This window comes from Anolis carolinensis, chromosome 2, assembly GCF_035594765.1.
Source record: "Anolis carolinensis isolate JA03-04 chromosome 2, rAnoCar3.1.pri, whole genome shotgun sequence".
Taxonomy (NCBI): domain Eukaryota; kingdom Metazoa; phylum Chordata; class Lepidosauria; order Squamata; family Dactyloidae; genus Anolis; species Anolis carolinensis.
In genome coordinates, this window is record NC_085842.1 from 59,330,345 (window position 1) to 59,357,818 (window position 27,474).

General features: G+C 40.7%; 1 protein-coding gene across 3 annotated transcripts; it reads left to right on the forward strand.

Moving 5' to 3' along the window:
- rbsn (rabenosyn, RAB effector) lies at positions 1-25,679 on the forward strand. Of its 3 annotated transcripts, none has more exons than XM_008105323.3 (12): positions 1-159; positions 4,097-4,406; positions 8,314-8,451; positions 13,321-13,421; positions 14,042-14,087; positions 14,175-14,336; positions 15,984-16,225; positions 17,952-18,022; positions 18,931-19,017; positions 20,211-20,313; positions 21,085-21,189; positions 21,719-25,679. In XM_008105323.3, the coding sequence occupies exons 2-12, from the start codon at positions 4,244-4,246 to the stop codon at positions 22,874-22,876; spliced, it is 2,376 nt and encodes a 791-aa protein (XP_008103530.2). In that variant the 5' UTR covers positions 1-159; positions 4,097-4,243; the 3' UTR covers positions 22,877-25,679. The 3 variants fall into 3 exon arrangements, with proteins under 3 accessions (XP_008103530.2, XP_062825845.1, XP_003217831.2); XM_062969775.1 differs by having other exon boundaries at positions 4-116; XM_003217783.4 differs by having other exon boundaries at positions 12-259.
- The last annotated feature ends 1,795 nt before the right edge of the window (positions 25,680-27,474 follow it).

Here is a 27,474-nt window from a genome sequence, read left to right on the forward strand (position 1 = left end):
GCTGCCATCGGCGCTCGACTGGCGGCGCCTGCTGCTGCTGCTTGCAGTTGAGGAGGGCCTCAAGTGGGGCCTGGCGCCTCGGGTCCGTTGGGGCGGGCCTCGCTTGCTTTCTTCAGGTGCCGCCGCCCCCCTTCTTCCTTTCCTCCCTCCCACCTTCAGGTGAGGGCGGCCTCCTCCGTGGCGCTTTGGTTTTCACGGGGTGAAGGCATTCCAAGGGGTGGAGGTCCTTTCAGAGAAGGAGGGGTTGAGAGAATGACAGGTACCCCCATATAATCCCTATGGAAAGGCGAAACATATATCAAGTAGGCCAAAATGGGCCTTTTGCGGGAAAGGAGGTTCCAACTTCAGGTTGGGAAGGAGATTTGGAGACACAAGGATGCCTTCCATACCTCAAATATATATCAGGCCTGGGCAAACATGGGCCTTCCCTCCAGGTGTTTTGGACTTCAACTCCCGCTTAAGCGGCCGAGGGGAAAAAGGAAGGGGCCTGAGGCTGTTCGGAATGGTGGGAGTTGAAGTCCAAAACACCTGGAGGGAAAGCGCAAGTTTGCCCAGGCCTGATATATATCCTCTCCCCTTTTCCCCAAACCCTTACTTTTAATTGTTATGTTTTAATGCATTCCCAGTGTACTTTGATTTGTATTTGAATGATGCATGTCTCTTTGTTTTCAGTATAAAAAGGAATCCTTTAGGTAGCACCTTGAAGGGCGCATCTACATATTATCAAATGAATGCCATTTGACCCTGCTCCTGTCTTCTGGATAGATAGTACTCCAGAAGACAGGAGCAGAATTCAAAACGATCTTAACAGATTAGAGCAGTGGTTCTAAACCTGTGGGTCCCCAGTTGTTTGGCTTTCAACTGCCAGAAATCCTAACAGCTGGTAAACTGGCTGGGATTTCTGGGAGTTGAAGTCCAAAACACCTGGACCCACAGGTTGAGAATCACTGGATTAGAGAGATGATTGGTCGAAACAGACAAAATGAACTTAAACAGGGACAAATGCAAGATACTCTACTTAGGCAGAAAAAACGAAATGCAAAGATACGGAATGGGAGATGCCTGGCTCAACAGCAGTAAGTGTGAAAAACGGTCTTGGAGTCCTCGAGGACAACAAGTTGAACATGAATCAACAATGTCGTCCTAAAAAAGCCAATGGGATTTTGGTCTGCATAAATAGGAGTACAGTGTCTAAATCCAGGGAAGTCATGCTACCCCTCTATTCCACCTTGGTTAGACCATACCTGGAATACTGTGCCCAGTTTTGGGCACTGCAGTTGAAGGGAGATGTTGGCAAGCTGGAATGTGTCTAGAGGAGGGTGACTAAAATGATCAAGGGTCTGGAGAACCAGCCCAATGAGGAGAGGCTTAAAGAGCTGGGCATGTTTAGCCTGCAGAAGAGAAGTCTGAGAGGGGACATGATGGCCATGTATAAATATGTGAGGGGAAGTCATAAGGAGGAGGGGTCAAGTTTGTTTTCTGCTGCCCTGAAAACTAGGATGCTGAACAATGGCTTCAAACTACAGGAAAGGAGATTCCATCTGAACAGTAGGAAGAACTTCCTAACTGTGAGAGCTGTTTGGCAGTGGAACACTCTGCCCCGGAGTGTGGTGGAGGCTCCTTCTTTGGAGGCTTTTAAGCAGAGGCTGGATGGCCATCTGTCAGGGGTGCTTTGAATGCGATTCTCCTGCTTCTTGTCAGCGGGTTGGATTGGGTGGCCCATGAGATCTCTTCCACCTCAATGATTCTATGACCCCACTTTGCCTGCATTGGCTCAAGGCTATTGCATTGTGGGAGTTGTGGTTTTTCAAGGTCTCTGACAGAGGGCTGATGGCATAGTTCTGAAGATTAAAACAAAATTACCCCCCACTTCTGCCTAACCTTGGGAGATAGCACCTGTCACATTTCTCCCTATTGTGCACCTGTGGAGGAATCTTATCTGAACAAAAAAGGGAGGTAACCTGCTTTTGCTGTTGCCCAAACCGGTTTGTGTAGTGTGGCCTCAATTCTCCCTCTTTACCTGCTAAATTAGATAGATACTCCATTCTAACCAGACAGGCATGAAGTTGACCCAAGGGGTATCCCATCTGGGTGATAAAATGGTTTGCATAATTTTAGATGGCAGATAGAAAGTCACATTTCTTAAATTTGTCTGTGGGTCATTTCAGAAAGAAGGGCAATATAGCAAGCAGATGGATGGGTTTAAACTTTCCTCTTGCTTGATTTTTTTAAAACTTAAAAATGATAAAACCTATTCTGCCACTTCATCTCCATTTGATCAGATATGTATCAAGAATAGCAAAGGAAAGAACTCTACTTTCTTTAGCAATTGTTAAAACCATTTTGGGAGGGGTTTCCTAATAGAATATGAGTATGTCAAAAGCTGTGAGTACGCAGTGATTCCTGTATTGGGCAGAAAGCCTCTTCCGCAGAAAGCAGTGGTGATGTAAGAGGCAAAGTCTGTGATAGCAGCTACCATCTGTGACAGCTTATACTGGATCCTTTTGTCTTTAAAAAGACTAAAGGCCTGTACTGTTACAATTCTATTAAACTACTGAATTGGCACCTCAGCTTGATGTTTTATTCTCTCAGAATGCATGCTGCTTGTAAAAAAAAGTTGAATTAATCACCTAGACCAGAGTTTCCCAAACTGTGCTTCCCCAGATGTTTTGGACTTCAGCTGCCACAATTCCTAATAGCTGGGATTACTGGAAGCTGAAGTCCAAAACATCTGGAGGAGCACAGTTTGAGAAACACTCAGCTATATTTTACACCCTAAATCTCACCATTGCTAATTGGAAGCAGAATATTTATCTTATACATTCTCAGTGTGCATTTAATATAAATACAAATGTACGGAACCAAATGCTCATAATAGCCTGTTTTGAAGAAATCGAGGCCCTATGGATATTGCCATGCTTCAGGTATCTTGAAAATGAAATGAAATGTGTTTAGGATAGCAAGAAAAAATTGATTGAGATGGTGACTGTACAGATGTGTAGGAGTTTTTTTTCTAGACTGATTTCTCTGAAATGTAGAGAATTGTAGTAAAATTTGTGACTTCTTGTGGGGCTATAGTAAGTCATAGCAGTAGTAATCTGCACATCATCATGGATATGATGTAACCCATGGCAGCTTGTACGGTTTTTATTTTGCTTGTAAAAAGACTTCCCTTTATAAGAGGAACATGTTAAATAAATAGATTGAATGGATTTGTTACACAAGGAGAAATGTTCCAAGTTATTTAAGTAAATTGGAAATATTAGGATGAGTCAAAGTTTAGCCACGCTTGGAGAAGACCCACTGAAATTTACACTTCTTAAATTTGACTTACATCTGATTTCAACAAGTTTGTTTTAGGCATGACTGATTTGGAATCTCACCGATTGTGCATATCAGTGGGTTTGTGACATAAAAAATTATAAAATATAAAATAGGAGAAGCTAAAATAGCCACATATTGTGCAAGGACAGTTTTGTAAAGCACAGCTAACACTTTCCTCTTGCCTGGTTAGCTGCACATTTATTTCTTTCATTTCTGCTACAGTTGCAGATCTGCCCCACCCTAAAGTGTTTGTTTTTCTTGTATGGCCAGTTGCCTAACTGAAGTAGATCAAACATGCTTAATGTTTACTAGACAAGATTAAAAGCTTAGCTGATCCTAGGAATGTTTGCTGGATGCTTCTTCATATATCTATGTATGTCTTATTTTAAATGGTTTTTCTGTATTTATCTTTTACGCAATTCTTGTGGACTGTGTGAACAGTTTATGTTCTTATTTCAGATCAGCTCTGCAAGTCGTATCATATGCACATTCTCTTGAAAGCAATAAGCCTTTTTCACATCTCAATAAACTTATCTGTAAACATATTCAGGGGACACTACCTGAGTTCCACCAAGGGTTACACTTGTTCTACAGGGTTTAGGAAAGCTTTAAATGATTCAGAAAAAGGTTTCTCATATTAGTAATTAATTTATAATAATTCAGTTGTTTCAGTATAGTAACATCGTAGCCTACTGGGGAGAACGGTTTAAAGGATTAATCAGAGCAAAATAGTTTATCCTGTTTTAAAAATGTATATCTGGATCTCTTTCAGGACAGTATTTTGTACAAACAGAAAAGGCAAAGAGACTTTTTCTCACTATTATTCTAAATCCATGGTCATCCTGCTGCATGGCATACTGTTTCTTCCCTGCTACTGACTTCTGGAGAGTGTCATTGTCCTGGGCTTTCTTGAACCACTATGGCATCAAGTTACACACCTCCATTTGATGACCCTGGCGAGGTGAGAGAAGGCTTTCTGTGTCCTCTATGTCTGAAGGACCTGCAGTCGTTCTATCAGCTTCAATCTCATTATGAAGAAGAACATTCCATCGAAGACAAAGATGTGAAAGGACAACTCAAAAGTAAGACATGCTATAATTGTTCTGATTTTTCTGGAGTAAATACAGGACAGTGTTGGATGTTTATGATTTGTTGTCTTGTGCAATAACTATGTATTGTGAAACAGTAGTGTGGAAGCCATAATTTTTATGTTGTATAAAATTATCAGTTAGAAAAATGTCTTCTGTATAACGGAAAGGCAAATATCATTTGCACAAAGTTGAAAATAGTCAACAAATGCAGGAGTTGTCATTTACCTCTGCTGGCTCTTGGTACAACTGTTATATCACACTGATTTACATTTACAAAATATTTTAATACTCCAAGGAAGAACAATGGACTTTCGAGAAATTTCCCTTCATTACATGAATTTGATTAATATAGGTTAAAGGCTGTAAGATACATAACTATAGGAAATGGTTTAGTTAATTTCTTACTGTATAGTTCTGATGGAATGCTTTACAGAAAAATGTCCTTGTGCTGTTGTCAGTGCTAGCAGCTGATAATACTGACATACAGTTCATGTGTTGTAATAGTCTGGTGTCCACCCATTAGTAAAGTTAACAGCAAAAGAATATTGTATTAAAATACAGTTAGTGCAGCAACTCTCATGCTATCCTGAGGAGATGCCGCTAACAATCATAAGCTTAATGATGATATTGTCAGTTATCAGCAAGACATGGGAGGATGCAAGCCACCTTGCTGTTAGTCAAATGTTTGCATGATAGCTTTTTACCTTAGTGTGCATATAGGAAGCTAGTATGGTGTAGTGATCTGGGTGTTGGACTAGGATTCTGCAGACCAGGAGTCGGATTTCACTTGGGCATGGACATCCACTGGGTGGCCTTGGGCAAGTCAGACACTCAGCCTCAGAGGAAGGCAAACTCCCTCTGAACAAATATTAAGAAAACGTGATAAGAGTTGCCATTGCTTATAAATGACTTGAAGGCACACAATAACAAAGTGTACATACATAACCCAGTAGGCTACAGACATAGTACAGCTGCTGTACCAGTTTGAATGACTGTGGTGCAGCCACCATTGGCACAGTGAGTAAAACAATCCATGGATCCTTTTTGAGGTTTTGAATCTACCACATGAACAGCCTGCAAGCAACTACAGTTATGACAAGCAAATATACAGAGAAGAATCCTTTTGGGGTTTAAGGAGGTACCCAGTACTTTTTTAGATCTGCAGCATTGTGTACCAACTTCAAGACCAGAAGGTATGCAGGTGCAACTCATCCATGACTATATTGGCATAACTTTATGTTCCTCTGGCATTGACTGTGAGATAGGGACTTCATGAAACAACATATAAAACACATCCTGGCTGTCAGAAACATACAGATGCCATCACAACATTTTGTATCCAGAATAATTTAAATTAATTGGAGAAACTTGACTTGGCAATAGAAAAAATATCCTGCTGGACCAAGTAGAATAAATTATAATAGAAGGCTGCAACTGCACATTTACAGGGAACACACCTATGACTTCCCCAGCAGCTCAGCAAAAATGCAAACATTAAAATAGAATAAAACACAAGCAGCATTAAAACATTCACAGCTAAAATCCATTAAAACAGTTAAAAACCACATCACCTCATGACTAGATCTTAGACAGCGTCATCTTTAAAAGCCTGCCTGAGTAAAAAGGTGTTAGCCTGCCGCCAGAATGACAGCAGGAAGGGGGCCATCTTGGCTTCCCTGGGCAGGGAGTTCTAGAGTCAAGGGGCTGCCACTGAGGAGGAAGGCTCGCTCTTTTGTTCCCACCAACCGATCTTGAGATGGGGTGGAACCGAGAGAAGGGCCTCTTCTAAAGATCTCATTGCCCGGGCAGGTTCGTACAAGAGGATGCAGTTAGCCAAATAGCCTGGACCTGGACCATCTAGGGCTTTAAAGGTCACAACCAGGACTTTAAATTGTGCCTGGAAACAGACTGGCAGCCAGTGGAGCTGCTGCAACAGTGGGGTTGTCCCTTCCCTATAGCCAGCCCCAGTGAGCAACCTGGCTGCAGCTCTTTGGGCCAGCTGAAGTTTCCGAGGACTCTTGAGAAGCAGCCCCATGTACAGCACATAACAGTAATCAAGATGGGATGTAACTAAGGCATGGACCACTGTGGTCAGATCTGGTTTCTCAAGGAACGGACGCAGTTGGCACACAAATTTAAATTCTGCAAAGGCCCTTCTGACTAGCGGAGATATCTGTACCTCCAGGTTCAACACTTCATCCAGGAGGACTTCCAAACTGCAAAATTGTGTCTTCAGGGAGAGTGTGACCCTCATCCAGCACAGGCTGGGTCCCTATTCCTATTGATCTGCCTTAGGAGTACCTTTGTCTTGAAGAGTAACAGCTTGAAGGCAAACAAGTATATGACTTGTCCAAAGTCACCCAATGAGTTTCCATGGTTAAACCAGAATTAAATCCTGATCTCACATAATCCTAGTTCAACACCTAAAAACACTACACCACTTTCACTGCATAGAAAACTTAAATATCGGAAACAGAAGGCGTAAGAGTTTCTGCTTTGCCTCTGACATTTATATCATGTCAAAAGCACTGCATAATCAATAAGTTCAAAACTGATAAAATAAAGGGATCATAAGCTGCTAAATAGATTTAGACCAAAAATGGGCAACAGCGACTGCATTGTCTGTAACTTTAAACAATTCTTCCTCTGTGCATGTGTCTGGGCATTAGGGGCAAGCATACAGATGTTGAGTTGTTTGTTCTGCTCCACAGTCGCACAAGGTGGAGGATTCTTCTAGGTAGTGCCATTTTGCCAAGTTGTCTCTTGATCTGCCAACTCCGCTTCGGAGCCTGTTCAGGGACTTCCAAGATGCCCATCCTTGGTTTGCCCCTGGAGGAAGAACCTTGTGGGGGGCCATCCAGTTGGGATTGGCTGATTTTGCTGCCTCTGACATGACTGTTGCAGTCACACACTCAGAAGGCAAGTTTTTTCTCAACTCTATGTTTCCCTTATAGGAGAAATCATCTCATTTCCTTTCTTGCCGATCGGCTGGGAAATCATGGGTGTGTTCCCTGTAAATGTGCAGTTGCAGCTTTCCATTATGATTTGCTCTACTTGGTCCAGCAGGACATTTTTTTCTGTTGACAAGTCAAGTTTCTCCAATTAATTTAAATTATTCTGGATAAGAGAATTTTGATATCACCTGTATGTTTCTGACCGCTGATTTTGAAATGTTAGTTTGAAGTGATTGATGATGTTATCAGACATTCAGAATCACTCTTGGGAATAGCCTTTAGTAGCCATACAATTTCAACAACCTTTGAAGAATACACTAAAGCTATAAAGGCATAAAGAAAGGTTATATTCACTGATTAATTATTGGGCACATTTTTCCCTGTTTAAAATGGCCAAACACTCTGCAGTCAATTTACAGCAAATTGCCAAAAGCAACAGATTTGTAAGAGGTTCTAATTTCACTTGTTACAAGTTGTTACCTGGCTCTCTGAAGGCTGTTAAATGCGTCATTGTTCTACCTTAAAAATACTTTCATCTTCCACTTTGTCTGGTGTTCTGTTTCACATACTGCTTCCCAAATTAAGTCTGCTTCAGGGTACAAAATATTCCCATGAGCTGCCAATAATTGGGCTGATTGGCTGACTGGCACATTTATATTCCCACCAGCTTGAGGCTTGTTCTTCCCATCTTCAGAACTTCTGGAAAACTTCTTTTTGATATCCACACTATATTTTATGGGTGGGAAAACAAAACAAAACAAAACAGGCCAGTTGTTTGACAGATTCAGCAGCAAGCAGGCAAGATAGTTATTTGTATTATCCAAGGTCTTATGGACACATAAGGAAGTTTGGGAGAATATATATATATAGAGAGAGAGAGAGAGAGCATATCTAACAAGTGTGTGTGTGTGTGTGTGTGTGATGTGTGTACATTGTTCTTTCAGATCTTGTTCAAAAAGCTAAAAAAGCAAAGAATAAACTGTTGAAACGAGATGATGATCGAACTGATGGGGGTCAGGAGCGATATGAATCTTACAGTTATGGTGGAGTGGATCCATACATGTGGGAGCCCCAAGAATTAGGTAAATCATGAAAATTTGCTTTTAGACATTTTGCTACTTTGGGTGAAAGACAAAGTACAGAATGCACACGGGTTTGTCCTCCTATTGAGGGGAATGTTTGGGGTATTCAGAAGGAATAATCGGGAGATTACCATTGCTGCTTCAAAGCATCAGTTGCCCCAAAGTGCCTAGTGCATTGATCTGTGGCAGAGTCCACATGTCACAGCATATAGATTCAAACATAAATACAGTTGAGTCTCACTTATCCAACACTTGCTTATCCAACGTTCTGGATTATCCAACGCATTTTTGTAGTCAATGTTTTCAATACATAGTGATATTTCGGTGCTAAATTCTTAAATACAGTAATTACCACATAGCATTACTGTGTATTGAACTACTTTTTCTGTCAAATTTGTTGTTAAACATATTTTGGTGCTTAATTTGTAAAATCATAACCTAATTTGATGTGTAATAGGCTTTTCCTTAATCCCTCCTTATTATCCAACATATTCACTTATCCAACCTTCTGCCGACCCGTTTATGTTGGATAAGTGAGACTCTACTATAAGTCTTTTGAATAGAACAGCCTATTTTAGATACTAGGACTACAGTTCAATGCAAAATTATAAATACCGTTCACCAGATTTAAGCTTGTTTACTTCTTTCTTATTTTTTCTTAGCTTTTTACTGGATTTTACCTGGATTACTTTGCAGTCTGTTTAAAAATTGTGCTATTGATTGATTTAAAAAAAGGCTTCTGTAGTTGCAGATCTGCAAATTTGTTCTTTGCAAGCCACAACGTAACATTCAAATAGTATGAAGCTCTTTGCTGAAGGAGGTGAGATTGTCTCCCTCATTGCTATGTTTTAGGCAGGAACTAAAGATTATTTTGTCCCATCAAGTATTCAACACAGTTTGGAATGTTATATCAAGCTTATCTTTCATTGTGATTTGTGGATCATATATACCCTTACTTACTCACATCTAATGTGCCATCTAATCTAATGTGCACCTCAATTTTCAAAACTCTGAAACCAAAAAATATATTTGCTGTTGAATGTAATGTGTAGAGGCAAAGAGTGCCCTCTTTGTAATTTGGCCAAAAAGTTGTGCATTACACTGACTGCATGCTTATAACTCCTTCAAAAACAAAAATGTTATAACACCAAAGCTTTCAGCAATGAAAAAGAAAACCTTGGGGTGCATCTATGCTGCACAATTAATCCACTTTAACTGTCCTGGCTCCATGCTATGGGATCATGGGGCTGCCAAAGAAGGTGGATGCCTCACCAAACTACAAATCCCAGGTTGACGCAGCATTGAGCCAAAATTAGAGATTATGTCCCTCAAAGAGGAACTCTACATGCGACTCCTAAAGTAGCTTCCCCTTTTCTAATGTGCACTCTAATTTTGGCAAATCATTTAGCTGAAAAAGGTGAGCATTGGATTCGAATAAATATAATAATTTATTGTTGTGCCCCATTGTTTTATGACGTTTTAAGCATAACATTCACATATAATTTATTTATTTATTTCTGACATTTATATCCTGCCCTTCTCACCTGAAGGGACTCAGGGCGGCTTACAGCAAATGGCAACAATTCAATGCCTACAAATCATTAAAATCACAACAGCACATAAAATCAATTAAAAAAAGGTGGGACATATGGTTAGATCCATTTGTCCAAGAAACCTCATGGTTTAGCCGTAAATCGGTCCATGTCATCTTTGTCATTTATTCATTAAAAGCCTGAGCACATAACCATGTTTTTAGGGCTCTTCTGAAGCCCAGAAGGGTTGGGACTTGTCAAATATCTCTGGGGAGGGTGTTCCACAGCTGGGGAGCCACCACCGAGAAGGCCCTGTCCCTCGTTCCCACCAGCCGCGCATGCGAGGTAGGTGGGACCGAGAGCAGGGCCTCTCCAGATGATCTTGGGGATCTTACTCGCTCATAGGAGGAGATACGTTCAGACAAGTAGATTGGGCCAGAACCATTTGGGGCTTTATAGATCAAAGCCAGCACTTTGAATTGGGCTCGGTAGCATATCAGCAGCCAGTGGAGCTGGCTTAGCAGGGGGGTTGGTACGCTCCCTGTATGCCACCCCAGTTATTAATCTGGCTGCCGCCCGTTGTACTTATTGGAGTTTCTGGGCCATCTTCAAAGGCAACCCCACATAGAGAGCGTTACAGTAATCCAAACAGGATGAAACCAGAGCGTGGACCACCGTGGCCAAGTCAGACTTCCCAAGGTACAGGCGCAGCTGGCGCACAAGTCTTAGTTGTGAGAATGCTCCCCTGGCCACCCCCGAGACCTGGGGTTCCAGGCTCAGCGATGAGTCCAGGAGAACACCCAGACTGCGAACCTGTGTCTTCAGGGGGAGTGCGACCCCGTCCAACACAGGCTGTAACCCTATACCCTGTTCGGCCCTACGACTGACCAGGAGGACCTCTGTCCTGTCTGGATTCAGTTTCAATTTGTTCGCTCTCATCCAGTCCGACACAGCGGCCAAGCACCGGTTCAGGACCTGAACAGCCTCTTTAGTGACAGGCAGGAAGGAGTAACAGAGCTGGACATCATCTGCGTACAGATGACACTGCACCCCAAAACTCCGGATGATCTCTCCCAGCGGCTTCATGTATATATTGAACAACATGGCGGACAATACCGAGCCCTGTGGGACCCCACAAGACAATGGTTGTACGGCCGATCAGGTGTCCCCCAGTGACACCATCTGGGAACAACCCTCCAGGAAGGGCCGGAGCCACTGCAAAACAGTACCTCCGAGCCCCATTCCGGCAAGGCGTCCCAGAAGGATACTGTGATCGACGGTATCAAAGGCCGCTGAGAGGTCCAGCAGAACCAGCAAAGACACACTCCCCTTGTCCAGTTCCCGGCGTAGATCATCGAATAAGGCAACCAAGGCTGTCTCGGTACCATGCCTAAAGCCAAACTGCCGGATCTAGAAAATCGGTGTCTACCAAGAATGCCTGGAGTTGTGCGGCCACCACACGTTCCATGACCTTGCCCAAAAAGGGGAGATTGGAGATAGGCTGATAGCTGTCCAATTGAGTGGAGTCCAGCGATGGCTTCTTCAACAGCAGTTTGATCACAGCCAATTTAAGGCTCGCTGGAAGTATCCCCTCCCAAAGGGAGGCATTTACCACCACCTTCACCCACTCGGCCAATCCCCATCTGGCTTCTCTCACCAGCCAGGATGGGCAGGGGTTTAGGTTTAGGGTTTAGGACCCTAGTCCTCACCTCTCCCAGCACCTTGTCCATGTCCTCAGGCTGAATCAATTGAAAAGAATCCATCAAAATGGGACAAGCAGGTGCTCGTGCTACATCCTTGGAGACTGCCGTTAATATGGTGTCAAAGCCAGAACGGATCAAAGCGACTTTGTCCGCAAAGAAGCGAGCAAATGCTTCACAGCAGGCTGCGGAGTTGTCAGGGATCCCGTCTTGAGGGACGGAATATAACAAACCTCTGACAACTCAAAACAGCTCCGCCGGACGGTTCTTTGCGGATGCAATATTAGCTGCAAAGAAAACATTCTTTGCAGCATCTATTGCTGCGGCGTATGCCCTGAGATAGGAGCATAGCCGTGTTTGGTTTGTTTCGTTCGGCTCTGAACGCCACACGCTCTTTAGTTCCCTCTTCTTTCGCTTCATCGCTGCCAGCTCCTCAGTAAACCAAGGAGATGGTTTAGCTTGGGTACTTGAGATGGGACGTTCCAGAGCGATCGTGTCTATTGTCCTGGCCGCCTTCTTGTTCCAGAGGGCGACCAGAGCTTCGACAGGGTCACCCACCGAGGTGGCAGGAAACTCCCCAAGAGCCATCAGGAATCCATCCAGATCCACAAGCCTCCTGGGGTGGACCATTTTAATTGGTCCTCCACCCCTGCGGAGGTTAGGGGGCACAATGAGTCTAAATCTGATCAGGTGATGGTCAGTCCATGGCAACGGAGTGATGATAAGCTCCTCCACACCACCACCTTCCTCCCATCCCTGGCAGAAAACCAAGGCAAGGGTGTGCCCTGCTCTGTGGGTAGGGCCAGATACTAATTGGGACAGCCCCATGGTTGCCATGAAGCCGCCCCAGAGAGAGTGGTCTTGGCATGAACATTGAAGTCCCCCAGCACAATGAGCTGTTGGGACTCCAATGCCAGGCCTGAGACCACCCCAGCTGTAACTGAATAATGTGCTAGGTTGAGGGTGAAATTTGTACATATATTATATAAAATAGTATGTAGATAATTGTAAGTATATCAGCCAAGAAGCTTAGATAGGTCTTTATCATAATTGGTTATTGGCCTCATATCCACATTATACTGCAATAGCAAGATCATTATAGTACCAAAGCCTCACTAAATTGATAAGGTTTTACTCCAACATAGTAGGTTGTATATATCCAACTAATGTTTAATTATATTTTATTAAATACTAGGGTATTTAGAAACAGTGTGTTCAAGAGCACCTGCAATTTTTTAAATTATAAAGTGGGGTTGGCTTGTAATTGGGAAATTAAGGCTGAGGTGTTAGACCTATTTATCTTTGAGTGAATCTCATTGAATTCAATCAAGTCTGCTTACTTTTGATCAGATAGAGGATTGTGATGCAGATGGTCAATGTTGATTCTGTTTTCAGAAATATCGTTCATGGAAATATTTAATTGATAAAAACCTTAGCATGATGCAATAACACATATGTGCAGGTTGAGGGTATTTTGAAAGTGTGTTATATCGTTCACTCTTTTAATATTAAATTTCAGTCTGAGTGACAAATGAGAGTTAATAGAGAGAAAGTAAGAACATAGTAAATTGCCTGTTAATTGAAGATGTAATGTTGAGTGACTCTAGCAAGTGTCCTGACTGGTTGTTTCTTACCAGGTGCTATGAGGAGCCATCTTTCTGATTTTAAGAAGCACAGAGCAGCCAGAATCGATCACTATGTGGTGGAAGTAAATAAATTAATAATCAGATTAGAAAAGGTAAATTTGTTGCTCTTTGATTCCCCCCTCCTCCCAATTCACATTCCTATTTGCATGATTTGCTATTTGCCGAATTATCATTTAGCAAAGTTGTACTTTCTCTTCTTGGAGTATTTTCATTTTAAAAAAAATTGTATTTCTCTTATTTTACTTTTACTGCATTAAGTCCCATTCTTTAGGACGAAGTGGGATTAAATGCAGTAAATACACGCAATCTTTTTAATGGTATAAGACACATATACCATTTTTAAAAGATGGTCTGCTTTGTTTGATGTCTTCTTTTTAAAAATTCCCAGTCAAAAATATAATAAATTCAGAGCAATGCAGAGAATATGGATTCCACCTGCTATTCCAAATATTCCTCAGTTAGTAAATGAACAGAGTCTGGAATAATAAATTATCTCCAAAATCTTTTTCCGTCTCCCTATGAAGTTCTTTACTGTTTATTTTAACTCACATGGACATTAGTAAGAGAGAGAGAGGTTTAAGACACACATGATAATTTAATGATAATAACAGAAAAACAGAGATTAAAAACTTACTTTAAAAATAAACCATGCTAAAAAATAAAATACAAATCTACATTGTGTCTAATTTTCTCTGGTTATTCTTTTCATCAGCTTACGTCCTTTGACAGGACCAATACTGATTCTGCAAAAATTAGAGGTATGTGCACGCATGTTTGACCTCTGTTGAACTTTCCTACCATGGATTTCACTGGTGACGTTTGATAGCTTTCCTCTCTTGTCACAGCAATTGAGAAGTCTGTTGTGCCTTGGGTCAATGATCAGGATGTGCCGTTTTGTCCAGATTGTGGTAACAAGTTCAGCATTAGAAACAGGCGGCACCACTGCCGCCTCTGTGGCTCCATCATGTGCAAGAAGTGCATGGAACTGGTCAGCCTCCCCTTTGCCAGTGAGTACAGTCTTTCAGTATAAATTGTCTTACATGTTTCTGATGTTTGTGGAATTATGACCCCAGATATATAGATATATAAAATAGATATAGAAATCAAACATAGTAAATCAGGATTTGCAAGGCTTGCTGAACAGGCTGATTTTTCTTTTGGTGGAGTACAGCTGAAGCATTTTCTGCTTTTTGTTGCAACAGATTTATGTAAATGGATGGCGTTCGGAAACCCTTTACTGTTGCCAAATGTTTTGTGATCCCTACATTGAGCTCAGGGGACTGATCTCATTTGGGGTTGGGACCCACAGTTTAAGAAGCAGTGCATTAAACAGTATGCTCACATATTTTCACATATTTTTCTTTCATTACACTATATAGCACAATGTTTGTTCCTGGGTTATACATCTCATTTCCTAATTGGTTCTATCATAAAAACATGGAAAAAGTTTATTAAACTGTGGGACATCCTGCAGCATAGTTTGCTATAGGTTTTCAATGAATATATCATTGAGTCTCAACCAATTCAACATAGTTTGTGACAGCCACAAAAACAAAATTTCAAGTATAAGAACTACTTTCAAAGTAAGTACCCCACAATTAAACAGGAATAACACTTGCAAACCAGGAACAGATTTTTTCCCCAAATTTTGTTACATTGTGTTATTGTTCTGCATGTCCTCAGTTGTTCACATTGCATCTTTCTAATGAGTACATGTAAGGTACTGTAATCTAGATAATTGATTAGATGCACAGTCATATTGAGAATTAACTTCATCCATTTTTTCCTTTAATATAAAAAATACTAGGCACTTACAGAGTTCAATTTTTTAGTGTAAAGCTAAAAGAGAACGAGCTGGTAGTTTGAGTGATGACTTTTTAGTGAATATCATCTCTCTGGAATATAATGATGTCTACACATCAAACCAGCATCCTATGTCAGTTAGCTATGATAGTTAGATCCCCAGCAATATATGTCCTGCCCCCAGCAGTAGATGGCAAAACACCACTTTTTACCATGCCTGTTCTTGACAATTAGGAAAAAGGAATCAGTGGGTAACTAATCAGTTTCTTCTCAGCCCCATTGCTCCAGCTAGAAGTAAACCTTAAGTCTGCTACAGCTTAATTTCACACGAGCCATAACAGACATCCTTTCACATATTTATACATGTCTATCATGTCTCCCCACATCCTTCTGGTCTGCAGTCTAATCATATCCAGTTCTTTAAGATGCTCCTCATAGGGCCTGCTCTCTGGATCTTTGATCATTTTAGTTGCCCTTCTCTGGACACCTTCCATCTTGTTAACATCTCTTTTAAACTGTGGTGCCCAGAATTGGACACAGTGTTCTAGGTGAGGCCTAACCAAAGCAGAATAGAAAAGCACCATGATTTATTTCGATCTAGACACAATACTCCTTTTGATACAGCCCAAAATCCCATTGACCTTTTAAAGCTACTGCATTACACTGTTGGCTCATGTTCAACCTGCGGTCCACTAAGACTCAAGAGCTTAATTCCATTCTTTCTAACAAGATTCTTTCTGTCATTACTCTCTCTCATTTTATGAAGAGTAAGGAGTTGACTGAAAATGTTTGAACCCGTGTGCAAGACTTCCCTCATGAGCCGTTGATCTTGTACTGCTGTCCCCTTCCAGACAAACTCACCACTGCCAGCAAGGAAGTCTTGGCCTCTCATACGAGCCCAAACTGTTCCCCGAACAGCGTCCAGGGGTCACGCCGCGGCAGCATCAGCAGCGTAAGCAGCGTGAGCTCTGTCATGGATGAGAAGGACGATGACCGCATCCGTTGTTGTCGACATTGTAAAGACACACTGCTCAAAAGAGAACAACAGATTGACGAGAGAGAATACACCCCAGATATCGTCAAACTCTATGAGGTAAATTAACACTTCTTTATGCGAATTGGAAGTGAAGATTTGTTTCTTGCCAAGACTTTAGGATTATAAGTGAAATAGTAGTGAATATACTTGCTACCAGTTGAATACTAACCAAGTCAATAGGAATGTTTTAGTACAGGGTGGGCCAAAAGTCACAATTGGAGGCCATTTACGAAATTTAACATTTGCCACGTAATGTAAATTTATACAGGCAGTCCCCGAGGTACAAACGTCGGACTTACATATGATTACAAATGGGAGTGAAAAGGAAGTCTATCCCTAGGAGGAAATCTATCTCTAGGAAGGAAAATTAACTCCTGTAAGAGTTATCATGGAGAAAAGGTTTCTTCATTGAAGCTTTATCACCAATCTTTCTTTCCACAATAACCCAACATTTTCAAAATCTGATTGTCTCGAGGACAGAAAGTGAGGTGAAATCTTCTGAACAGAGGCAAAAATAGCAAAAGAAACGTTATAAAACAAACATTAACCCTTCCCTATGCTATCCAAAACTAAATGTTTGGCTCGAGTTACACTTAAAAATGTACCTGTTCCAATTTGTATATAAATTCAACTTTAACAAACCTACAGGAACTGTTTTTTTTCATAAACCAGGGACTGCCTGCATACTGTATATGGAACTATGATATTGTAAATTAGAAACAAAAAATAAAGCAGTTGTTAAATATTGAAATCCCTTTGTGGCTTTTGGCCCATCCTGTTCTTTGGAGATCACCCAAGTAGACTTGAGATCAAACTAAAATCTTGTTTTCAGAAAATTTCATTTTAAAAAGAGAACTGCTCCTAATTTCTGTATTTCTTGGCAGAACAAATAGGATAGGATTTGCAGAAATCATTGATTATTCTGTGGGGATTTCAACTAAATATCATATGTGCAGAGGTGTGTCAGGATCATGCATTCCACTGGCATGGAAACATTTCCTGACCACAATGCACTACCTCTGAACCCATTCCTCCTGTGCTCCTCCTGTTTTGCTAGTGCACAGACCACCATTTTTATTGAGAACTTTTACTCCCAGGAGACATTCAATCTCATTTCATAGATATTGGATCTGTTCTTTGTGTTTAAGTTTCAATTACTTCATGAACAGAGAGAGAGAGTTTAATAGTTTAACTTTTTGATGCTGTTATGGGCGGAGGTAGCCTATATTCCATTTGATTTGCATAAGATCTAGCCATTGGAGCTCTTGGGAGGAACAGCTCTTTTGAAACTACATTTACACTGTAGAATTAATATAGTTCAATGCCACTTAGACTGTCATGGCTCAGTGCTAAGCAGTTGTGAGACTTGTAGTTTTACAAGATCTTCAGCTTTTCTGCCAAAGTGTGTTACTGCTTGACCAAACTACAGTTGCCACGATTCTATAGCATTTAACCATGGTAGTTAAAAGTGGTGTAAACCTGTATTAATTTTATAGTGTAGATGCAACCTGGGTCTATCAGCCATTCAGTGTAGGAAAAGAACTTACTTTGGAAAGTCCAAGGTCTAAGGCCTTTCTCTAGAAACTTCAGTTAAAGGTCTTGCTCTTCTAAGTATCCAGCTTGGCAACCACTACCAGAGTGTAAGTTGTTTATTGTTTACTTAATGAATAGTTATTCAGAGAAGAAAGATATAGAAAATGGAATGCATAGGAAATATATTTGTATCTGAATTGTTGATGTGCATAATTAAATGTTAACCTATTGATATTCTTGATTAAACAAGAAACTTCGACTTTGCATGGAAAAAGTTGATCAGAAGGCCCCGGAATACATAAAGATGGCTGAATCATTAAAGTAAGCCTGTTCAGTTGTACTCTTTGATATGTATGTTATCAGTATGTAATGCTTAGGGAAGAAAAAAGTTGTACTATCTATAGAGTAACCATTAAAGCTAAGCATTAAGTGCACAGTGATAATTAGATAGCAAAGAATAGGGTTAAACGTTTTGTATTCATGATTAGCAACCGCAATAGACATGGGCTAAATGGCTTCAAAGTACAGAATTCCTCTTAGAAAAACTGGCCATTCTTCCTTTGTCTAAATAGGCATCACAACCCGCACTTTCCTTGATGTCTGTACCAGAGTAACAGCTTCAATGATGTTTCATATTAGAATAATGGAATACACGTGTATGTCAAAATAATAGTCTTTAAAATGTGAAAGGGGAACCAAATTTCAAAAGCCGGGGAACAAATGACATGTTAAAAATAAAGGAATCCATGTGTTTGTCAGCATACATAAAGCACGATTTATGTAGCTGAAAACAGTTTAATCTGATAATATTGCATGTAATATTGAGGCACTGTCATGGTAGAATCTGACACTGCTACATCTGGTTTTATGAGAAATAAAAGTTCAGCTATCATTTTGCAACCCTGGTTTTGTGTTTGTAGAGAGGTGTCTTCCTAAGCTTTCTTGATACAATTTTTGAATAGTTTTCTGTCACAATCTACAAAGAGCAGGGTATCACTGTGTTTATTTTATTGAATTATGTAATTTCCAGGGGATATTAAGGTCTGTGGTGTTTGGTATAGTAGATTTTTATTTCCTGTCTCTATGGACTCATGAATGGGAAGAATACAATATAGATGAGAGAATGGCCATATCCCAAAAATAATTATATGATTTGCGTTAGAGGATGTATTTCTGTAATAGTGAACTTGGAAGTTTAGAGGAATGTCAGTCCTCATGTTTTCTTCCAGTGCTGGAGAGACAACCTACAGCCTTGAACATGCAAACAGTCTCCGGATGGAGGTGCAGAAGATGTATGAATTAATAGACGCTTTAAGGTACAATATAAAAACTTAGAAGTAGAATATCTGTTACTGTACTTTGGATTTGAGTTGCTGCTTTTCATATTTTTGTGAACACTATTTTAAAGTTAGTTTACAAATATATGCTGCCCAGATCCAGGCACACTTAAGCCCATTAATTTTACTCCATAAATGCTGATTTAAGCCTTCGTTTCATCAAAATTACCTTTACTCAGTGCCTACAGCTAATCTGTTATCTCCATGAGAAACCCTAAAACTGAGGGACAACATCTCTTTTAAACAATTTGAGACCAAAGGAAGCAAACCCAATTTGATGACACAAAAAACAAAACAAAGCCAAAGCTCTATTTTTTTTTTTGGTAGCAGTCCCAAGTCCAGTGATCAAAGAAACATGAGATGTTGATGACAAAAAATGGTAAAATGAACACTGCAAGCTTATTATATTACAACATGACCCTTCAAAAGAGTAATATTAACCACAAATATTTTACATTACTTCTTCTTGCAAAGATTTCATCTAATTGAACATGATCCTCTATCTAACTTTCTAGTTTGTGCTTACATATCAAAGGTGCTACAAGATAACTTTGCAAACATAAAATGGTTGTCTTAATTTTTGGAGTTGTTTGTTTATTATTTTTCAGTTAACTTGTATTCACAAAGTGATATATTAATAAATTATTAGAAACAGATTTAAAAGCAGATTAGCCCCCACTCTGTCCACCTTCTCAAGGACTTGAAAACCTGGATGTTCCAGTGTGCCTTTGAATGACGTTTTTAGTCCCTGATCAAGTCTTCCCAGCCTTAATTTATTGATTAGGTTTTTTTCAGGTTTTTACCCCCAGCCCCAGCCCTATAGTCTGCGTTTTGCCCAAGTCCTTGCCCTGCTCTCTTGAATCTGATCATGCCCACCATATCCTGGTTTACTGGTTGCTGATGTTGGTTGATGCATTTTTATGATTTTTTACTCTGCTGTTTTTAATTATTTTAATTAGATTGTTTATGTGTTATTATGTTTTTAATTGTGTTTTAGCTTGTAATCTTTGTTTCTGCTGGGCTTAGTCCCCATGTAAGACGCCCGAGTCCCTTTGGGAGATGGTGGCGGGATATAATAATAAAGTTGTTGTTGTTGTTGTTGTTACATATTACTAATAATGGACTTGTTAAATTGATAGTTCTATTATGGTTTTGGATTTCTTTTCATTCAGCAAGAAGATTCTGACCCTGGGATTGAATGAAGAGCCACAGCCGCATCCCAGAACATTACAGCTTCAGAGAATGATCAGATATTCAGCCACACTTTTTGTACAGGTAGGTCATCTTTAAAAGGAATGATTTGGTCTTAGGCAGAGGATATGCTATCTCTTGAAACAAATGAAGATGACATACTACTCCTAGATAAGTATGTTTCTGGATATTGTAAAGTTTGTCATCCTGCATTAATGTCTTTTTTACACTTAATTGGCTTTGCAGTTTACTAACATACACCTTTCTGGTTGCTGACATGCAGTTCTTACTGCTAAATTATTATTTAGAAGCCCAATAAGCAGGTTTGTATTACATTTTTTGAAGATAGTTGTTCGTGGATATGTTTAATTTCCAAAAGCTAGTACAGTAGAACCCCGGTTAACCGAACTCCGGTTAACCGAGTGTCTGTATCATCCGAGGCGCCGCTGGGGTCGCCCCTCTCTCTCCCTCTCCTTCTCTCGAGTGAACGGAGGAGAGGGAAAGGGAGGAGCAAGCGCCCCGGAAGCGCCCCGCCTCTCCCTCCTTCTTTCGAGCGAAGGGAGATTGAGAAAAGGAGAGGGAGAGGGAGGAGGAAGCGTCCCGGAAGCGTCCCACAATCTCTGCTGCCCTATCATTGAGGGACTTCCAAGCTCTGCTCAGGCTCTGCAGATTCAGGGAAATGGCTCATTTGAATGCATTTTATGAAATACATTATTCACTTAAAAAGGGAGTTTAGCTATTGTAACATCAGTATAACTTCTCATACATTTTAATGATTGTTTTTATTTTTGAAAGGTTTACAACCTTGTGGCTTGTACCTTTTTTAAAAGCAGTATTTGTTTCAAAATTCTGTAGGAAAAATTACTTGGGCTGATGTCCCTACCAACCCAAGACCAGTATGAAGAACTGAAAGAGAAAAAGAAGCAAGAACTGGAGAGAAAATTACAGATGGAGAGACAGGTGAGTATTTCTGTCAGCATTGTGATGCTTTTGCAAAAACCCTTTATAGGTTTTCCCAATACATCAATTAAAATTACTGACTCTTGAATATTCTTCAAAAATATTAGATGTCAAAATACGCAGTGTAAACAAAAGCTTAAATTATATTGTGAATCTAAACTGGAGCAGTCCCATTGAATTAGTGGATATTACTCACTATTGAACAGTTCATATGAGGGAGGTTTACTGTAATGAGGATGAAATGGTAGGATTCCGGATCAAATTCCTGTTTTGCATTTCAACCTTATTGCTTTTGGGATTCGAATTCTGGGACTCTTTTTGTCCCTCTTTCTCCTGTTTCTTATGTGATGTCAGAGCTGCTTTAGCAGAGCTCCTCCTTGCGCTCCTTGGTAATATGATATATGCCAAGATAAGTGGGAAACTTTCCCACCCTTCTCAGGAAGTGTTGGGAAGTGATGGAGCTGAAATGTATGCTGTTTGCGTTGCCAGGATCCTTTCAATGTTTAATGTCTTTCTTTCTTTTGGCTAGGCAACTCTTGAGACACATAGAAGACAGGAGGATAAGTCCATGGACTACACTTCGCGCTCCTTGACGACACTTAATGGCGAAGTGTCTCGGACAAAAAGAGTGAAGAAAGCTGAAGGCTGGCTCCCCACTGCTAGTGTGTCCCGCCAGCAAGAACTCGCAGACCCTCTTCTTCAGCAGATTGACAATATCACCTCCTTCATTAAGCAAGCCAAGGAAGCGAATCGCCTGGATGAGGTGCAGATGTTGCAGGAGAACCTACGACAACTTCAGGATGAGTACGATCAGCAGCAAACTGACAAGGCCATTGAGCTGTCTAAGAGGCAGGCAGAGATGGAGGAGATGCAGAGAGAACAGCTGCAAATCCTTTGTGAAAAGGAATGGGAGAGGGAGCATAAGAAAAGACTCTCTCAGCATTCGCGGACTCGTTCCTTGGACTTCAGAGAGGCGAAGCACAGTACGGTCGAGACTGGGAAAGAGAGCACCAACCAAATAGCACAGGCTTTGGATCTTGATACGACTCAAAACCGAAGCAACCCAGGCTCTAAAACCCCTTCGCCATGTGGTGGAGGCAAAGCGCCAACTCGTGACAGCCCAGTCTTCCCTGCTCAGCTTCAGAGAATCCCACAGCATGATGGAGTAACAGGGCAAAATGTGACTGTCCCCCTAAACCCCTTTGAAAATGAGGAAGTGGTTACTTCCTTAAAGATGGAGCCTGATAATCCCTTTGCTGAAGATCCCTCCCCAGTGACTCCTTTGCCCATCCAAGTCTTGCACAGCAGTAAAAAAGAATACAACCCATTTGAAGATGAGGACTTTCACCAAGCAAATGGAGCAGCAGTCAGTGCTCCAAACCCCTTTGAAGATGCTGCTGGAAATCCCTTTCATTCCCCTGTGAGTCGCCAGGAATCGGGGAACCCGTTTGAAGAGTCCCCCTCCTCTTCCATGAATCCGTTTGAAGTTGATGATGATGATGATAATGAAGTGTTAGGAGAAGACATCATAGAAGAGGAATTGCTCCTTCAACAGATAGATAATATCAAAGCTTATATTTTTGATGCCAAACACAGCGGACGGATGGATGAGGTAGAAGTACTGACTGAAAATTTAAAAGAACTGAAACGCACATTAGCAAAACAAAAGGAGAAATCCAGCTGCTGAACCTGGAGTGATACTCTGTGCACATACAACTTTATAAGTACTGGTCTCTCCTGGGGTAAGTCAGGAGGAGCTACAAGGAGAGGCCTCTGGAAGTTACATCTAATCTTGCGCACTTTGGTATAGGCATTTCCACTGTTACTCAAAAGTTACAAGCAATGTCCATGTTACTTAGAGTTTTAAACTTATCCCAAACTTTTTTTTAAAAAAAAACAAACCCCCCAAGAACCCAACTTTATGTTTATGTTTCAAAGTATTGGTTTTATTTCTGATGTAAGTCACAGAGAGACAAAGGCTTTAAAAGTGAGGGGAACTGTAACCCTTCTGTCTTCTTTTTGGTTGCTATTTCAGTATTAGCAGACCAGACTTCAGAACTGATTTTCCATTAGCAACCAGATTGTCTTTGTAAAGTCTGGCTGAAATCCAACTAAGTGAGGAGGCCTCAATCTTTGGTCCTTCAAATGGCTTGAAGCTCTGAGTTCAATCAATATGGCCAGTGTGCAGGAAGTTCTGGGAACAGAAGCCTTGGACATCTGGAGGACCAAGGTTAAGGACCACTGGTCAAGTGTCCCTTTGCAGATTCAAATGCTTTTGTCAGAATGAGGAGGGCCAACCCGCTTTCCTCCCTCCAGCCCCGCTCCCCAACTAATTTGTGAGTGTCCTATATTCCTCTGGAGCAGATTTTGGGGGTTGTAGGAGAGGGAAGTGCCCTTTCATTTTGCAAACAACAGGCTCTTTCATTTGGTGGAAGAGCATTTATTTCCATCCTATCTAGCATGCAATAAGATGTTGCCTTTCAGCAGTTGTGCATAGCTGCCATGTACCCGTATACTATGTTAAAAGCAGATTGCTGATATGAAGCAACCTGCATAGTAAAAAGGCCAATGACCTGACTGTGCAATACAAAAGAGAATATAAAGGGATTTTAACATAGATTTGGATAGCTCTGATATTATGTATAATACTATTGTTTCAGATGGCTTACACCCTGGAAGCCCCCCTTGAGATAATGGACTTCTTTTCCTGCCATTATTTCTTCTTTGGGGTTTGTATAGATTGCAAGCTTACACTATTTGTAACTATAATAGGTGTTTCCAGGGAATTGGACTGCACCTTTTGTGCAGATGCTTAATTTTTTTTGTTACACCTCTCACAGAGTTTCCCAAATTGCTAGTCTGATGGATATGCCACAACAGTTGAACTGTTTCCTGCTTGTGGTTGAGACGTGCCTCCTCATCTGGGGGGTTCTAACAGTTATTGTAGAGAAGTGTGCTGTGAGGAGGTTTAACAAGTGACAAATCACAGCAGGAATTAACTGGGATGAGATGGATTAAGTGAGAGAATATTGAGTCCTGCCCACAATTTTTAATCACCATTTAGCTACCTCTGACATGTGTTTTAATACAAAACTACAACGGAAAACATGCAGTGTTTTCAACCACATTTTGAGAGAATTATTGTCTTCAAGAGAACAGGAAATACAAGTTTGGGGGTATATGCTTCCAGACCATGTTGCTGTGCAACTTCTGTATGTTGTCACTGAATTATACTAAACGGAGGCGGAGGGCATTATGCTTGAGACTGGACTGTTTGACAGTTTTGAAAAGTGAGAAGAAATCCTATTGTCTTGAGACTCCTTTACACACTAATCATTTGGGGGTGGGGTGGGGGTCGGAATAATGGTAATTCTGGAACTACTGAACAATTTCTGATTTTAGTTGTAGCTCTAAGACTTTGATTTAATCACATCTCTTGATACATAATTGGAATATGAAGTGTGCATCTAGAGATAATCATGGACTCTTAGAGACCAAACTGCTTCACTTTGAAGGAGGACACAACAGTCATTTAAACTAAGAGGGGTTTTCTCTCTCCTATAACATGGGTCTAAATACTACAAACGAAAACGGGATTAGTTCAAGAATAGTAGGACACTAATACTTGCAAATGGGTTATAATTGGACTGTGGAGAACTCAGAAAAATGTTTACATATGTTTTGTTACTCGGTGGGTGGTTAATATGGTCAAGAACTAAAGCACTTTGCACATGAGGCTTTACACATATTTCATTTTTTTTCCTTTTTCCTGGGTTTTAGTATATTTGAAAAGGAAAAGAAACCACATTACTTTTCTATAGAAGGGAAGAACTGGCCTAATTGCAGTTTCATATAGGGAGCTATAGCTGAAGCTGCACCATCTCATTGGCAGCTTGTTTCCGTAATCCCTCTGAAGTGGGCCCAGCCGTCCTGTGGAATCTGGGTTACGATGGTGATAATCACATTTTCAGTATCATATTTTTTTTCCTAATTGGGTGAAACTGTGACTAGGCATATGATCATAAATCTAAGAACAAACAAGTATCTGGAGCAGAGGTATGATAAAGGCAACAAAAATTTAAACAAGATGCACATAATTTTTGTTATCCCTATGCCTCCTAAAACCACCTTCATTGATAATAGGCAGCAAACCACCAAATTCATTTGGCATTCTTTGTATATTTCAATGGCTTTTACCAACATTTGGATTGTTTATCCTTGTTTCATGCATTCTGCCTTGTTTGTATGTGCGCCATAGTCTAATATTCATAAGTCAGAATCTTGATGTACTTTTTACTAATAGCTATGTTGATTTGTAGCCCCATGACTGCAAGTCACTGTGAAATGTAGACTCGCATTTTGAAAGCCTTCCATTTGTACTACAAACGAACAAAACCATGCCATTCTGAGATTCACAACTGTTTGTACACTTGCATGCACTATTCTAGTTTGCAAGCTTTCTGAGAAAATAAAATAACATTTGTTTTGTGTGTGTGTGTGTATGCTTTTGCCCCACCTGAATTAAATTATAGGTCGAAGTAAGTTGCTGCCCCTGCCAAACACCTTACCTCTGACCTGTGGGCTTTCTGGCATCTGTGGAATGGCAGAAAGGAATCTGCCTCATATGGAGTGTTTTCAAAACTGACAGGGTCACCGAGGGACCTTCCACATTAGTGAAAATGTGGGGAAAACCGGCAGGCCTGAGCCTAGGGAGGCAGGATGGCTGTGAGGGGGGCCTGCTGGGATTGCAAATGGTGATCCCAGGAGGTGGGTCCCCACGATTTCTATATCAGCAAGTAAGCTCTGGAACTTACTGCAGGTTTTATAAACTTGGATAAGTTAGGTTTATTCCAGGTCTTGAACAGATTAGCCTGGAGCATCATTTGGACGCCCTAGGCTCTTTAGATGGGGCTGAGACTATATTAAGTACACCCTACTAATGTTTTTGAAGAAGTAGCCCTGTTAGTCTCTTCTATAATGAGGGAGTGGGAAACGCAGTCCCTATTTTTTATTTTAGCGTGTGCTTTTGTGGATATAATTTAAAGAAAGGGATAGGACTTCTATTTTTCTGGGTCATTCTAGTCTATCCAACTCCCACAGCTGCTTCATATCATGAGGCCTGGATTTTACTCTGCACTGCATATAAGAAAGTGGATTTTTCAAGCAGTTGTGAAAAGGATACAGGTCTTTTGGCTCTTTACAATGACCAGTTATCTGCAAAAACAGTAAATCTGCCGATGAAAAATCAGTTTCCTTGGATGAAAGAGGGGCCATCTCCAAAAGTATATAGTGAAGTGTGACATCACAAAAGGAAGGCTTTTCATACAAATGTTTTTTCCCTTTCTTTTGGTTGAGTAGGGGCATTATAATTCTGAAGCAAAACTTTAACCCAAACACATTGGAGAAAGAAATACAGTATACAACACTTTTTAATGTAAGGTAGCAAACTGAAGTCATTGTGTGCCTTCAGATTGTTTTCCCACTTGTAATTACCCTAAAACTAATCTTATCACAGGGTTTTTATGGCAAAGGTTTTTCAGAGAGGGTTTGTCTTCCCCTGAGGCTGAGAGCCAGCAGGCTCAGTGGGGATCCAAACCCTGATTGCCAGTTAGTCCAAGGCCCAAACCACAAAACACCTACCTGGTCCTTATAACACCGTAATGTGCCTTATGGTGACTTTTCACAAGGTCAACCAGCAGGTTCCCATAGCTGAGAAGAGACTCACATCCTGGCCTCCCAGTTTCCTAGTCCAGCACTCAAGCCGTTTATCCTTTCCTGGCTCAGGTTAAGCTCACAACACTGATTTCCTCTTTTACTCCCTATATAATTTAATACCCTTAATTGGTTTCATTTTCATCTGTAAGAAGTACTAGTCTATGGGAGCTCTGTATTGTTGGGGTTTTTTAAATATAAAAGTCTTGTGTCAGTTCACTCAATTTTTTAATATTTGCTGTTGTAAATGAGTAACTTTTGGGGATAATAAGTGAAGCTTATTACAGTATTTTTTATATAATACAACACAAACAGTACACAAAATATGGGATAGAATAAGCTTATTGAGAAGTGTTAAGGAAATAAGCAGACTTAAGGAAGTTGGTGTAAAATTGCAATCTCAGTTAAGAAAATCATAAATAATTTCAGCCAATATTGCTATTCATGCATTTTGACACCACTTGAACTGCCATGGCTCAATGCTATAGAATCCTAGGCATTGCAGTATGGAGAGGCACCAGCACTCTGGCAGAGGAAGCCAGACTTTGGTAAACTACAACCCCCACGATTCCG